Genomic DNA, 16,051 nt, shown 5'->3' with positions numbered 1-16,051 from the left:
CTTTTCTTTCTTTGACGTCTCTGGATAGGATTTGGTGTTGAGTTTGTATTGACATGCATTAATGAGATGATTTTTTTAATTTAGGGGAACATTTTGCACGTTGGTGCAGGTATGTGCAATTTCCATGGCTCGAGAGTGTTGGGTTTCAAGCAGAGCATACTAAATTTTGATATATTCAAATTCACGTGGCTACATAATATTTTCTCCAAAGTCTGTTGACTAACATTCAAAATGAGCTTTTGGATAATCTAATTAAAACTGCAACTGCAAAGCTTAATATAAAAAAAGACATGCAAAAGAGAGATAATGTTAAGACAGAACCATGATTATTTATCAGAATTAGTGCTAGCTTTAAGAAGCCCTTTTTATCATGGACACTTTTTATCATGGACAGTTCTCTTTGGAAGTTCGGGGTTGTAACTTTTGAATAGACAAACTGTAGTTTTGAGCTTTCTGATCACTGTTGTGGAAATTATTTGATTGGTTTAGCTGAAAACAAGAGTAAAAGTCTGTAATTGCCACCTGCAGCATTCTGGTCAACAGTGGGGGCCTGTATATGTGCTCCTGTCAGCCCATGCCCTGGGGGGATCCACTAAATGCGGAAAATTTTAGAGTTGCTAAACATTTAAACCCAGTGTTCAGCACAAATGTAGGTGGAGCAGATTTGCAATGAAAGGAGGCTATTTAGAGGCAGTTTATGAGGCTGGGGGGCAGCAGGCACACAATGAGGGGTTTGTTACTTTGGTCCTAGCAGGGCAATAACACATAAATTAACCAGTTTCCAATGCAAATGTTTGTTCTCTGCCAAGACCCTAAATTCAGTTTTAGTTCTGGAGAAAATGTAGGGTGACCTCAGCATAGCATATGCTGCCCTTCGGTCTTTGCACCTTTTTAAAACTTGCATTTGCTTTAGAAACCAATCCAAAACAGCTCGAGGAATTCTCACCAAGCCAGAGCCCACATGTCACAGAGTGAGCTGGCTGCCCTTGGGAGGAGCCACCTCACTTCTGTCCGTGCCCAAGCAGAAAAGCAGGGTTTGAAATCACTTATCCCTCATCTAACACTGCTGCTGATGGCATGACAGCCTCTCCCTGTACTTCATGGTGGAAGACAGGTGCCCATGCTTTTAAGAATGAGTCCCTACATCTGTGATATCTGTGAAATCCTCCTGTTGACCACGGAAAGTCAAGTCCTTAAGAATTTGTTTCTAAAAATGCTTGTCTGAATCTGGCCCCTATGCTGGATAACATTATCAGCATCACACTCACTGGGCATCCTCCTGATTCCTGCCACAGCACTGCTGCTGAATGTCAAAAGGTATTCTCTGCAAGTAAAGGAGGCTGGCTCTGCCCCTTAAGCACTTAGGCTGCAATCAAAAAGATTTTGACCAGAGGCTTTCACGTTTCTTTTTTATTTCTTCTCTTTCTCCCCGTGAAGCTGAGATCGACATCTCTGTGTCTGTCTGTTAGATATAAGCAGGTTTTGCAAACAGGAACATGCTCAACAAAATTCATTCTGCAGAGCCCACTTAGTGACTGCTCCTTTTAGAAGGGTTTGATGTTGGTGCTGTGATTACAACCGAGTTTATTTTTCCCAATCTCTGCCTCCCCTCTCTGAGCAGAGCCTGGGCTCTGTGGGCAGGAGGCTCCTTCTGGTCCTCTCAGCCAAGACTCTTGTGGCTGCAAAGAGCCTTGCAGCCAAGAAAGAGCCCCTGTGCAGGACCCTCTGTGGCTGAAACTTGACTCTCACCTCCTTGCAGTCAGTGTGGAAACAAAGATGACCAGCCATGTCACAGTGACAGGACATGCTGGCCTGTTGCTGGCTGCTCCCCAATTCCAGCCACGCTCTGATGATGCTCTTTCAAAGCTCTGCCCCTCCACTCTGCATCTCCCCACGAGCCACCAAGTGCAGCCTTGAGGAGAGCTTAAAATCTGGTTTTAGTGACTGATGAGCCTCTCTGAGATGCTCACTCCAACCTGACGCGCACCCAGGCCCTTATTGGTTCCATATGATAAACTCCTCATGCTGCAGCAAGTTGTTGAAAGGCTTTTAGTTGAAAGGTTTTTATATTTAGCCCTGGAATTTCACTGGCTGCACCCCTTCAGCAGATGCTGTGTGTTAATCTGCTGTTTGCACCTCCAGGCTGACGCTGGGCAAACCCTTGGGAGAAGGTTGCTTTGGCCAAGTGGTCATGGCTGAAGCGGTGGGGATTGACAAAGACAGGCCGAAAGAAGCAGTGACCGTGGCAGTGAAGATGTTGAAAGGTAAGAAAATTGGGTGATTAGGGGTCAGAATGGGCAGTGTGGCAGCTCTCAGCCAGAGAATTTTCTTTTGTAGCATCTGAACTCTGTCATCGTTGTGGGGTGGGTCAAAGAGCACATAGCTGACCTCAGCCTTCAGCGGTGTGGGGTGTAAATCTGCACCCTTGACAGCCTGTTTATCTTGAGCAGTGACTATTTGGGAGCCAGGAGATGTATTAGCATTGTGTGGGTCTCTCTGCTTTCAGTTTATTTCATGTCAGAGGCTATCCTTGTGTACATCTGAGCCCATTCGGTCCAGGTGGTTGGTACCAATTTATTTTGAATTTAATTGTAAGGTTATTTTGCGAGAAAGGCAGTGTTATTGGAGGTTTGATAGCTAAGGACAGCTTCTTTATGTCTGGTCTTGCTGTGCTTTTTTATGCCTGGTCTTGCTGTGCTGCCACTTTACATAATAATACTGAAGAGTTGGTCAGTCCACCAAAGAGGCTGAGACTATTTTTTGGCAGGCCATAGTATATAATGTGCATTGTAAACTGGAAAACAAATCCCACATTCTGCATTTTGAGCCACACATATTTTACACCAACTAATGAGACTTACTGAAGCTGAGGCTGGCACACTAAAATATATGAACTGAACCTGTGCCTTCTACAGATGATGCCACAGAAAAAGACCTGTCTGATTTGGTGTCAGAGATGGAGATGATGAAGATGATTGGGAAGCATAAAAATATCATCAATCTTCTTGGAGCCTGTACCCAGGACGGTGAGTAGAGAAAAGAAAGTAAACCAGGACTTTCCAACAGGTCTGTGAAAGTCTCATTAATCATAATTTTTCAAGAGGTTTTAAGGAAGCAGTCATGCCGTGATAGGATTTTTAGGTATTTCTTTAGCTTAACAGCAATATTTTAACTTCTGTTTCTCATTATAGTTGCGGCCTTAATATGAGAAAGGGTCCTATATCATATGAAAACTCTCTAATCCTTTGCTGTAAGGAACAAATGACCTTTAACAGGGCCTTTACCCATGTCTGCTGTTATGAATTTTCAGCCCTGCTTTAGGAGAACTTGCACCCCACAAATTTGAAATGTGTACTTTCACTCCTGGAAAGGTGAATTATCATATAAAGTGATACAGAATGGTATAACGCTCTTGAAATTAAAAAAAATATATGGAGAAACACTTCCCCTTTGTTGTCAATCTCAGGCTATTTTTGGATTGAAAAGATTTGTTTTTCAGTACTTGGTGAGGTCTGAAAGGAGCAGGCACTGGGGCAGGGTTTAGGTACTTTAAGGCACTAATTGTGGCTCTGCCACTCCTGCTGTGGAGCTTTGGGCAATCACTTCCCCATATCCAGACCTTTTATTTTTATTTTTTAAAGCGGTGCTTGCCATTTTCCCATTTCATTGATTCAGTTCATTTATTAGGGCTCACTAAAAGCTTTTTTTTTTTACACAAAACCCATTTTACCCTGGGACCTGACCCTGCTTTTGCCATGGTTTTCATCCCAAGGTCCTTTGTATGTGATAGTGGAATATGCTTCCAAGGGGAACCTGCGGGAGTACCTGCGAGCGCGCCGCCCGCCCGGCATGGAGTACTCCTTCGACATCAACAGGGTGCCCGAGGAGCAGATGACATTCAAGGACCTGGTCTCCTGCACCTACCAGCTGGCACGAGGCATGGAGTACCTGGCTTCCCAAAAAGTAGGTGGAACTCAGAGCTTTTTTTTCCCTCGGTTTGATTTTGTCCTCGTCTCATTCGCGCTCAGGAGTTTGCTGGGAGAAGGAGCTGCCTCAAAGAGGTTGTGTAATCCACACCCCTGCAGATCAGTGGGAGAATTCATGCACTTAAAGGTTTTTCACCTTTGTTTAGCAGCATTGCTGAAATGAGGCCCGGAGTGGGTCATTTAAAGTAAACACTGTGCACATACCTGCAGTTTGAATCCAGGAGCACAGGTGGTCACTGGATTACACAAGTCACATCACTCCACCCATGAGGAAGCAGGCTCTGTTTGCCTTCTGTTTCCAGTCAAACCAACCAAATCCTTTCACATCGTGGTGTAAAACAAATTATTTCAGTGGCTGAAAGGACTTGCAGAATAACAACAGGCAGGGTTGAGAAGACCCAAGACAGCAGGGCAAAAATAGTGGGCAGAAGAGGCAAAAATAAGTGGAGTGTATTAGTCACTTGAATTATACACTTTACTGTAAACTGGTGTTTTCAGGAGAGTGAGCTGGTTGAAAGAATTTATTTATCCTGTCATGTCTCCAGACACTTATTTCTAAAACCCATCTTCAAACATTTCTTTTTAACCAGCATTTTGATTAAATCATAGCTATAAAACCTTAAATAGCCCTGTATAACTAACTCTGTAAACATACTGTGGCTTAGTGGACGAGCAATCCTGGATACCCTGGGTGATGTTTGGACCCAAAGGCTAAACCAGAGCAGCAGATAGCAATGATAAGTACTTCCTGCAGGGTGTGGAGTGGTTAGTGGGATTTATACTGATTTCCAGTCATGTCCACTCCCAAGTATGGAGCTGTTTTTAACCAAAGACCAGGACTGAGTGTAAGCCTCCATTCCTGTTGTGTGGAGTCATAATTTTGTTATTGTTTTTTCTGCACTTGTAGAGGTTGGGGAAGAGAGGGAGTCCAGGTTTAATTTTGCTTTTATCCTTTTTGTTTTGAAACAGTAAATTAGTGCAGCAGGGTGACGTGCGTGACAGCAAGGCACAACTCTTCTAATGGACTAAAGCAGGGGTATTGATTAGGTGACACACCTCAGGATATCACTTTCTGAAATTATTACAACTCCTGCCTGGCAGTGAGCCACATCCCAAGAAAACAGAGCTGATGTGAAAGGAAAACACAAATCTTTTCACTGGCCATCTTGAGAGCAAGTGTCCTCCTGAGGAGCTCTGAAGTGCTGCTGTAGGACACTCCCACGAGCCAGTGCAGCCTTTTTTGTTTGCAAAAGCACTTGACTGGTGCTGTGCTGAGCTGGACAGATTGAGAGGCATTGCCCAAGGCAGAGGGAGAGCAGGGGCAGCACAGAGTGCTGTGCTCCAGATATCCTACCACTTGTGTTTGTATTTTACCCACTATTCTCCCCTTAGGTGTTGGAACTCAAAATGTCTTTCAGACATTTTTAGAGGGTCCAGGCCTTGGTCAGAGGCATTTTAGACCCTGACAGGCAGCTGCAAACAGCTGTGATTTTGGGTTTGAGCCATGGAATGAGTTACCAACTTTGGAGGTGGAACATGCAGTCACAAAGGGTTAGATAGTATAGTAAAAGTAGTTACAAAACAGAGGGGAAAATTTTTTAGTATTGTACAGGGGGGTTTTAGCACTTGTGTACAAGGGGGGTTTTTACTTTGTACATGGGGGTCAGAAGTTCTAAGATGGAGGAAAGTGGGCTGATCCTGTTCTTACTCCTTCTTCTTCCTTGCCTCCATGTTCTTGGTGTTGTTGGCACTCACAGATTGGTTTAGAGTAGAAAAGCACCATTTAATATAGGTAATAGGTATTGGGGAAAAACTGTAACCATGTCACATGTAATGTCCCATATAAAAGACAGCAGCAGCCCTGGGTGGGGAGAGAAGAAGCAGTCGGGGTCAGAGAGGATGTCAGGGTGTGTGTGTGCCTCTGCCTGAGCTCTGAGCAAACCACAGCAGCTCAAGAAGAAAAGCTTTTAGATAACTCACAATAAAATGCCTTGAGACTGAACAGCTAAAGCCTGCGGAGTTTTTCTTTGGAAGCAGGGTTGGAGGAGAGACTTTTCCACCACACAAGACCCCTGAACCAAGCCTGGGGTTCTCACACTTGGGGATCCATTTACTGAGCTGGAATAATAAAGAGCTGCTCTCCCCATGGTATTCCCATCATGAGCTGTGAGAAGGGCAATGTTCTTGTCATTTCAATCCAATAAGGGGCTCGCTGAGACTTCAATAAAGAAAATGGTGAAGGTGATGTTTGTTCACCTACCCCTTTGCCTCACCAGGAGTTTTTGCCTTACAAGCAGTTGTACTTAGAAACAGTTTCCCATTTCCAGTGTTGGATGGATGATTTTAAAAGTAGGAAGCTTGGCCCATGTTGTTTCTGCCACCACAGCATTGCTGATGCTGGGCTGGAGGACTGATGGGATGCTGAAATCATGCACTGCTGGCTGGTCCTGTGCTCATGAGGGCATTGCTGGAGCAGGTTTTTCCTGGGAGTTCCCCATGTCTGACCCAGTGAGGAGCAAAAACTTCATTTTACCCATGTGGGATAAGAGATGTCAGCAGTTTGCTGGGGCAAGTTAAAGAGCAAGAAAAAAACCTGGTTGTTGTATAGCTTTTTGTAGTGTTTCTCTGCACATACTGAAATAAAACATGCAATGTCAAGAGTTATCTAAAATTGAGGAGGGAAAAGAAATATATTTAAGTTGAAAATAAATAAAATGTCCTGCTGGGATCCAAAGTTGCAATGTTTTTTACCATGCCCTCACTGCCACCTTGTATCAACCCTAATAAAGCTGCTTGGACACAGGGATAATACCCAGAGCAGTCAGAGTCCCTTCAGTGTCAGGATAATGCTGACCTGAAGGAAACATCTCTCTGGAGGCAATAGGTTTAGTTTCAGTATCAAAACTGTCTTAAAATCAAACACTCAAACCCTGATTGTTTGGGGTTTTTTTTTTTTAGTTTTCCTTTTCATAATTGCATTTTTATAGTCTTGTGGTTGAAGTAATTATATACACCCTAGACATCCTGCTGACAATTATATTAATATCTTTACTATTAAAAAGAGTTGCACTGATTCAGACTGGCTGTCAGGTTTTATCTCTGGTGAGACAGTATAATTTAAGAGAAGCCACACAATAAAAATGTTCATTAACAGTATTTCTGATGAAACTGCTGTATCTGTTCCTGGGCACATGTAAAGGAGAGTGGATCACACAATGCTTGGCACAACTTGGGTCACCACCCAGCTTTCAGCCTTAGCAAAAATATAAGATTTAAACAGACCAGGACTTTCTAAGGGCCTTTGTTCAGCTTGGAAACACCAGCTGAGGGGATGAATTGCAATAATTAAGGAAATCATATTTCACAGGTTTGTAGTGAATGTGTGGGTTTCCCACCTGGTTATTTAGGTTAAAATCTATAAAGGACAATTAGTTGTGGTGTAGAGGCACTTCTACATTTGCTGCAGTTTATTTCACTGGGCTGTTTTTTTCTTCTTTTTTTTGTTTCCAGTGCATCCATCGAGACTTGGCTGCAAGAAATGTTTTGGTAACAGAGAACAATGTCATGAAAATAGCAGACTTTGGTTTAGCCAGAGACATCAACAATATAGATTATTATAAAAAGACTACTAATGTAAGTGGATGGTTTTCTAATCTCTGGAAACAAGCATTTCTTTCAGTGATTCATTTCAGGACTATGGTTGTAACCTTAATGGGCTTCTTGCACAGCAGACTCACTTTTCATCCCAGACAAAAAAGCAGGGATCAAGGACATGAGCATTTCTGTCTCCTCTTACAGCAGGGATAGTTGGTTAAAAAGATAAGCAAAGAGGCTGTGTTTTGGAGGATAAGAAATGCTAAAGCACGAGAATTTTTTTTTTTTATTGTGTCCCTGACTCCAGTCAGTTGTAATAAGTGGAAAAATTCCTGCTGATCCCAGCTGGCTTAGCACCCAGCCTAGGATCTTGGAATACAAACAATGCCAGCAACAACCACAATAAAAATTCTGTTTACTTGTGGTGATGTCACACTCAGCCTTCTGCCTGTGCCTGTACTTAACTTGCTAGGGACAGATTGTGGTGATCTCAAAATGGGGCTAGAGATAGAGAAAATTTATCTGTACTCCCTACACTGTCACTGTTTTGCTGCTTAGCCTGTACCAAATCAAGAAGATAAAAGATTTGGGATGTAGCACTGGTACCTGGTTTGAGCTCCTTACACCTCCTCAGGGATTCTCTCAAGGTCCTGTTGAGCTGCACTTGGGTTTTGATGGGAACTCTGTAGAACCCATTGAGTTCTACGGATTTGCTTTCTATAAACATGACTTCTTATTAACAATCATGTTAAGTGGCTTATTTATGAAAATCACTAAGTGATTAGTGGCATTTTAATGGTAACATCTGCCTATTTCCAAAAGCCAGAACCACCATGTAGAGCAGGGTTGGAGAGGGTTGAACCTTCATTTCAGACTCAGTGCAATTCCCAGCTCTGTGTCTGCAAAGCAACAGGCAGCTCTGACTGTGAGCCTTGGGTCACTGCAAAAGGGACAGGAAAACAAAATTCTTGGGTTTAGTAATCAATTTGTTTTTTCAGGCAGGCCTGTTTTTCAGAATTTTATTAATCGTGGGGTTTTTTGTCTTTAAAGAGCCATAGCAGAATGATACTTCTGATTTTGATCTGCTTATCCTATCATTCTCCTAGCAAGCACTCTGGGAAATTTTTGGGAACTCTCAATGCTTTTAATTTTATCTTCAATGCTTATACCCATTTTTTATAACAGTCTCTGTACTTTAGCCCATCTTACTGTTCTCTCACAGAAAATGCTTAAGGTAAATGATATGCTAGTTTCTTTAGCAGACAGCTCTTAGAGAAATCATCCTGTAAATTGTTGCCATTTTAATTTCTCTTCCCCTCCAAACTCACAGGGACGGCTTCCAGTAAAGTGGATGGCTCCAGAAGCTCTGTTTGACAGAGTCTACACACATCAAAGTGATGTGTAAGTGGCCTGATTTCAATGGGGTTTTGGGGGTGGGAAGGGGAGGTTGTTTTGCTTTGTGTTTGTTAAAATTTGGGGTATTTCTTATGTGTTTTGCTGTTGTCCTTTACCTTTAAGCGTGTTCATTCAGTTTCACATATTAATAGATGGAACAGGACTTGCCCTTAGAAAGTGAGGATTTTATGGTAGACTGCTAACCAGTGCTCTGTTACTAATCTGCCCAGCTTCAAAGCACATGAAAGGTGGAAAATGCTAACCTCCTTCTGTCACTGCGGAAGTTCCCCCCTTGAACTTATTTACGGATGTGCAGCTACAAAGAGTCTATCTAATTTGCTTGCCTTTTGACATACTCTGGACTTCCTTCAGGTTTAAAAAAATGAAAGGAGAGAGAGAGAAAAGAATGAAAAAAAAAGAAAGTTCCTGAAGACTTCTTCTAAAAATTTGTGCTTATATTCGGTGCAATAAACGTAGGCTGGGTATGCTGGAAAAGTTTTCTCTGATTTTCAGAAGTGCTTCCCAGCAGTACTTCACATGTAATAGGAAATCATTGGACTCTGACACTTCAAAAATCTGTTAATGTGTGCACAGAGCCACTGGCTGATGCAACTGCTCAGGGTTTATTCTGCTTCTTATTACAGTTCTGTGTGTGTTGTGCTTGAAGTAGATGTGTATTATGCAATGCAGATGAAGATCCTGTTTTTTATTTCTCCAAGAAAAGCTATTAACTGTAAAGGGCTGGATGCTTCCCAGCAGAGGTACAAAAGGTTATGCAAGTCAGTGCAGAGTTAAAAAGGAAAAGGGCAGGATAGAGAAAATAAGAAGTACTTCCTCTTTCTTTAACCTGGGTGCAGTTTCCATAAGAAAATCTTAAGGATTTTATGCTCTCTCCTTAAAAAAATCATTTACTGAGGAGTTTCCTGCAATCTCTACATAATTTAAGAAGGAAACGAAATACACAGGTTAAGGGTGGATCAAACTTGTGTTTTAAAATAACATCTTGGCAAAATATTTAAGTGAATGTGAAGTAAACCACTTTGCTGGCTTGGGGCTGAGAGTCAGCCTGAGCTCCTCAGCAGCCAGGGAGCATGAGGATTTCAGTGCTGGGACTTGGAGACTATTGGCCCCATGGTGGCTTTGAAGATGGCTAAAGATAATATTATTGTAAGTTTGTGCAAACAGTTTACTAAAATAAGGTACTGCAGAGCTGGGGGAGCTGCAGAGGAGCTGGGGAGCCAGTGCAGGCTCTGTGCTGGTGCTCACCTGGCAGAGCTGCTGCCACAGAGCCCCAGCTTGCCAGCCAGGCAGGATGAGGCAGGCAAACTGGCTTAAAAATTATCCCCCTTCATTTCCTAGCAGAAGTTAGCAACAAAAGAAAAGGAAAAAAAAAAAAAAAAAAAGAAAGGCTGGGTGATGCAAAATATTTTTGTTTTGAACAGTCTGCTTTTTCCAAAATATCCTGCCACATAATTGCACTCCAGCTGAGCTGTGAGTGCTCTGTAAGTCATTAAGCTGTGAAGATGCAGTGCTGGGCATAGCCCCAGGGTGCTCAGAGCACACCAGACAGAGGAAAAGAGGGTATTTGGGAACATGCTGGGGTCAGTCCCCATCCTAAATGCTGTCCATACAGCTGATGTACTTCCCAGATCCCTGTCCTGTTCTGGGCAGGCAGACCTGGGCAGAGCCTGGTTTAAACATCTCTGGGAGGGATGGGATGCTCTGTTTCCAGCAGCCTGGCAGATCTACTAATGCAGTTTTCTCTTTGATTTGCAGTTGGTCGTTTGGTGTGTTAATGTGGGAGATCTTCACCTTAGGAGGGTCTCCCTACCCAGGAATCCCAGTGGAGGAACTTTTTAAGCTGCTGAAAGAAGGGCACCGGATGGATAAACCTGCCAACTGCACCAACGAGCTGTAAGGACCCAGATCTGCTGCCCCAGGGCTGATGGGCACAGCTGGACTGAGTTCATGGGTTTAGTGCTACCCCCAGCTGAATCAAACACTTCCAGAAGTGCTGGACTCTAAAATCTGGGATATTTGTGAGGGTATAGATGTGTAAGGAAAAGGTATGGGAAGGATTTCAGGAAATGTTTGGCAGAGGATGCTGCTTTACGCATCCTGCTGTGATCCTATTGGAAAAAGATGAAATCATCTGCAAGCCAGTCTCTGTCAGTGTTTTTTACACCCATATTTTCTTGATTTTAATCTTACTAATATGGAAATTCAAAAATGTTGCACATACCACTGATCAAACGTGAGGTACATCAGGCTGCTTTTATACGTAACAAAATATATGTCCTGGTGGTGTGGGGAGTGTGATTTCAGGTATTGCAATACTATATTTACTTCTTTTTTTGCATTTTAATGTCTTCACAAACACTGCAGTCCCTGACATGCAAAAAATATTGTAAATTAATACCTTTGAAGTTGCTGGGCCACAGAATTGGGCCCACAAAAAGGTGATTTAGGCACTGAGCAAGGGAGAGACAGGAGTAGGAAGCCCCTCTGAGAGCAGGGAGTGTTGCCCAGGTTTGGGGGTTCAGTGGTCCATGAGCAGAGCCGTGTGTGCTCGCTGCTCCCCTTGTGAAGGGCAGCACTGACTGTGCATGAAAAGGTTTGTGAGGAGGACGTGTGATTTTAATTAAGCCAAGCAAATGTGTGTTTCTTCCAGCTATATGATGATGAGAGATTGCTGGCATGCTGTGCCTTCTCACAGACCCACTTTCAAACAGTTGGTGGAGGACTTGGATCGGATTCTCACTCTCACAACTAATGAGGTAGGTGAATTGTCTCCCCCCACAAGCTGCTGGTCGGGAAGAATGGTTCAGGGGACAGATGGAATTTATTCAATTATGAAATCCTGCTCAAGTTCACTTCTTATTCTGTTTGTCATTGTCCTCTGAGGTTACACGCAGCTAAACTATGTATCCTATGAAATCCTCAGTCTCCTGCCATTATGCCTGGAATTATGTAACTAAAGAGAAACACATCTTTAAGGAGCTTTTGTTTATTTCTCTCTGCATCTCTGCATGTTGTTAGTGTCGAGGGATGGCACGTGGCAGGTTGAGGGGCAGTGTTTGTGTTTCAGCAGGAATGGCACGTGAGGGAGGGATGAGGAGCTCGTGGTGGTTCTCATTTGCTGGCTCAGTTTGAATCCCAGCCATGCTATGTAGGTCAGAAGAGGAGAAATCGTCAATGGCAGATTTCAGATGATGTGTCTGAGAGTGAATTAGGTTCACTGCAACAGCTCTCTGTGGAGGGAGTGAGGACCCACGGGGGATGTGCAAACAGCCATCCAATTATCCAAAGGTCCTGCCTAGCACTGCTTCAGGTTGGGGTATGTGAATGCAGGAAGGTTTTATTTGAAGAGCGTTCTTTCAGAGGTCTGAGATATTATTAGTGTTAGCAAGGAACACACTGATTAGGGTATTCACACAGGAATCAGTCCTCTTATCACTGAACCACATGCACCTGTGAGGAAAATCACAAGTGATGGAAATGTTGATTCTTTTGGTGGAAATTTTTTTTGAGAGACAATACTTGGTGTCCCAGAAATATTCTACAAACTCTATTACTTCTGAGAAATAAAATGTCTAACAGGAGAAAAAAAGAAAAAAGCAGTTACACAAGAAAGTTGCAACAACTGGGTTTGACCATTTCATTTGTATTTGTTATTGCTTCTTTGTAGGGAAAAAAAAAAAAAAAGATTTGAATCACTCTTGTGTGGCTCCTCAACATTATGTTCTAATTTTTTAGAATTGTCAGAGAAATAAAAAATGGATTGTGGAGCAGCTTTTGGAAAGCTTTTTCACAAAGGAGATGACAGGAGAACCTGAGTAAAGAGGTGGTGTTTTTTATGATCATTTTTATGATTATTTTTATGCCCAGTAGATCTGGTTGAAAAAGATTCTTTGGCTTCAGTAGCGGCTGTAAATTTATCTGGGTTCAGTTTTTAAGGCTTACTCTAAAAAGTGGCACCTTCAGGGCTGGCTGAGAGACATGGAAGGAATATGCTCTCCCTATGGAGTCGTGGATGGAGCTCTGTGTCCTGTTACCATGTTCGCCTCATCCCGTACTCCCTGCATCTCTTCCTGCCTAATTCATATATGATTTCACAAGCCCAGTTGGAGGTGGGCTGGCTGCCACTGCGGAGTGCTGGGTGGCTTGGACTGGATATGTGTTTGCAAATTCAAGAGGGAGGTTCTGGGCTGCAATTCCAAGCCTGGGAAAGGATATTGCTTTCTTTTTTTGCGTGTGTTTAACCGTCGAGCCTTCCCAACCCCATACTGCTCACAGACCTGGAATGATCTCAAAGTTAACCTGAAAAGGCCTTTAGGGTTATGTAAATTACTTTAGAGTAGAATCATAGGAAAAAAGTCTGGAAAAAGCTTAGGAACACATCCAGTCCATCTGATGGGCCTATGGCAGGGCCCACTATACGTTTGTCATTCCTGACAGATGTTTATGTAACTTGTCCTTGCACATCTCCACTGCTGTATTTCGGCATCGCCTCTTGACAGCCTGTTGCTTTGTTTTCCTAATCTCTAATCTTTCAACATCAGATATTGCTTTTGTCCTATTTACCCTGGACATAGAAAGCAAATCATTCCACTTGTCCTCGCAGCACGTTTCATGTTCCAGAGCGCTTGTCGTCATCTCGGTGTCCCCTGAGAGCTCCACTGTCTGTGTCCCATTTTCCTCCACAGCTTTGGAGATCTCTGATTCTGTGCAGTCTGCGTGGTCTTCCTGAAGTGCAGGTCCTCACTTCTGCTTCTCCTCTCCCCACTCTCCCTTTCCCCCCAGAATCACACTGATGGCCCAGGCTCAGTCTGGTTTACCCAACAACTCATTTTGCTGGGGCAGCCAATAATTTCTACTGTTTTTGTGCGAGTAATGATTTCTGCTTAAATAGTAACATCTTGCTCTTTTCCATGTTGGATCATCGCTTGTTGGGTTTTTAATGTGTTTTCTTGCTGGGTTTTTTTCCCCAAAAGACTCTCATTCCCATGTTTCTGTGACCCACATGAGCAGAAGTCACCAGGAATCAGTCTCATGGCTGTGGTGCTTTCCCAGCACCAGAAATCAAACTGGTGTTGGTTCTTGTGCCCCTTGGTGTGACTCTGGCTATTGACACTGGATATGGATCCTGTCTTCAATGCTGAATTAATATCTAGGGTACATCAAGTTTTCTGATATGACGAGCCATGTCTGATAGCCCCTGGGAAAGCCCTGTTTCTTCAAAGACTGGGATCTTTTATTCTTCTATCTATTTAGAAATTGTCTGATTATTTCTGCTCACATAGGGCTGATTTGCTTATCCACAAATATGTATGAGGATTGCCCTAGTGGATTTTTCAAGAGCCTGGGCAGCCACATAGTCAGTAATCAATAGATCCAAATTCTCTCCTTTTGGTTCCTATTAAATTTTCCAGCATTTTAAAACATACCACACCCTCCTTTTAAAATGGTGACCATTTTTTAACTCTAAGATGGTAATGACTGAATCTGACTTAAAAAAGGAATGTTAGCCAGAGGACTAAATTACTCCAAACCTAAGCACAGCAGCATAAAATACTGACTGAGGTGGAAGACTTGTCTCGTCAGTGCGATCATAACTTGTGGTTTAGCAAATGAAGAGATTGCATTTAAATGAATGCAGCTGCCTTTAGAAGTTGAAAGAGAAGGAACATTTCAAGGGGAAAAATAACTTTATTCTCTTGCCAAAACTGTTGTTTCTAGCAAAAGAGTCTTAACCCAAAATTTGGACTCAGCAGATGATATTTCCTTTTTTAATGACTGCTTTGGTCATGGCTACTCTGGGATGCACAAGACACAAATATGCAGTGTCAAAAAAACCCAAATCGTGTGAATTTGGTTTTGTTTTTCCTTCAGATCTTTTTTGCACGTATGCCACTGCATGTTGAAACACAAATTTAATATCACAGAATATAAAACAGGGATTCAAAGTGACCAAAGGCATACGAAGTTGGAAGCGTCTTTCCCTCTCCAAATCACTACCATGTGCTAAAGAAAAATGGTTCTATTTAGGATGAAGTTTCATTTTTATCATTGCGAGTGAAAAGCCCTCTTTTGATGTGGTTGCCATGTTTATTCCCACTGACACAGCTAATGCTGGTGATGTTGGACTTCAGAAAATACCGTGTTATTGGCTTGTTTTTTCTTTCCCTAGTCGAGCTCCTTGTTTTATGAGGTATTTAGGCAACAAGGCAGTTTTGAAGGCAGCTGATCCACAGAAGCGAGCGCCACTTTCAAACCGCTCTCTTCCAAAATCCGCGCAGCGGTGACGTTTTATTGCCAGCTCTCTTCACTGGCTAAAAACTGGTTTTATTCCTCTTGCCACAGGAGTATCTGGACCTCAGTGGACCTCTGGAACAGTATTCACCCAGCTACCCCGACACGAGGAGCTCGTGTTCCTCGGGGGACGACTCCGTGTTCTCTCCCGACCCGATGCCTTACGAACCTTGTCTCCCCAAGTACCAGCACATGAACGGGAGTGTGAAAACATGAAAAGAGGAGCAAAGAGGCAAGAACATCAAGCTACCTACCCCAGGCAAAGCAAAAGCTTTTCTCCAGGACCTTCATGTTTCTGCTTGTACATAGGAAATACGGAAAATAAAAAAAGAGAGAAGAAAGAGGGGAAAAAAAAAACAATTTGGAGGAAAGCAGTCAGAACCTACATAAAGATTCTCATCACTTGCAGCTTTCAGATGTTCCCAAGAAAGAAGAATGTTTATGAACTATGTCTAGATACCCATTGCTATCAATTTTCTGGCTTCCTGTGAGCTGCAACAGACTTTGTTTGTACAATGGACCAGTTGGACTTGAGGCGAACTCTGGGTCTGCCTTTCTTGTTTATTTTGTAATATTTGGAGAAAATATATGTTGGCACACACTTACAGAGCACAAATGCAGTATATAGGTGCTGGATGTATGTAAATATATTCAAAAATATGTATAAATATATATTATATATATTTACAATGAATTATTTTTTGTATTGATTTAAAAAATGGATGTCCCAATCCACCTAGCAAATTAGTCTCTTTTTTAACAGC

The 16,051-nt window shown here is 42.7% G+C and overlaps 1 protein-coding gene across 16 annotated transcripts in view; it reads left to right on the top strand.

Moving 5' to 3' along the window:
- The window catches only part of FGFR2 (fibroblast growth factor receptor 2), an 80,526-nt gene extending 64,848 nt beyond the window's left edge, over positions 1–15,678 (top strand). For all 16 annotated transcript variants that reach the window (XM_021529293.3, XM_077784721.2, XM_085583725.1 and 13 more), the window contains 8 exons: positions 2,143–2,264; positions 2,916–3,026; positions 3,773–3,963; positions 7,497–7,619; positions 8,911–8,981; positions 10,752–10,889; positions 11,647–11,752; positions 15,339–15,678. In XM_021529293.3, coding sequence (XP_021384968.1) covers positions 2,143–2,264; positions 2,916–3,026; positions 3,773–3,963; positions 7,497–7,619; positions 8,911–8,981; positions 10,752–10,889; positions 11,647–11,752; positions 15,339–15,503 — 1,027 coding nt within the window. In that variant the 3' untranslated portion in view covers positions 15,504–15,678. The remainder of the gene's footprint in view (positions 1–2,142; positions 2,265–2,915; positions 3,027–3,772; positions 3,964–7,496; positions 7,620–8,910; positions 8,982–10,751; positions 10,890–11,646; positions 11,753–15,338) is intronic.
- Positions 15,679–16,051: the final 373 nt, after the last annotated feature.

Source organism: Lonchura striata, chromosome 6, assembly GCF_050655825.1.
Source record: "Lonchura striata isolate lonStrDom1 chromosome 6, ASM5065582v1, whole genome shotgun sequence".
NCBI classification, from domain to species: Eukaryota; Metazoa; Chordata; class Aves; order Passeriformes; family Estrildidae; genus Lonchura; species Lonchura striata.
Note: the sequence above shows the minus strand (reverse complement) of the source record. Positions and strands in the feature narration are given on the sequence as shown.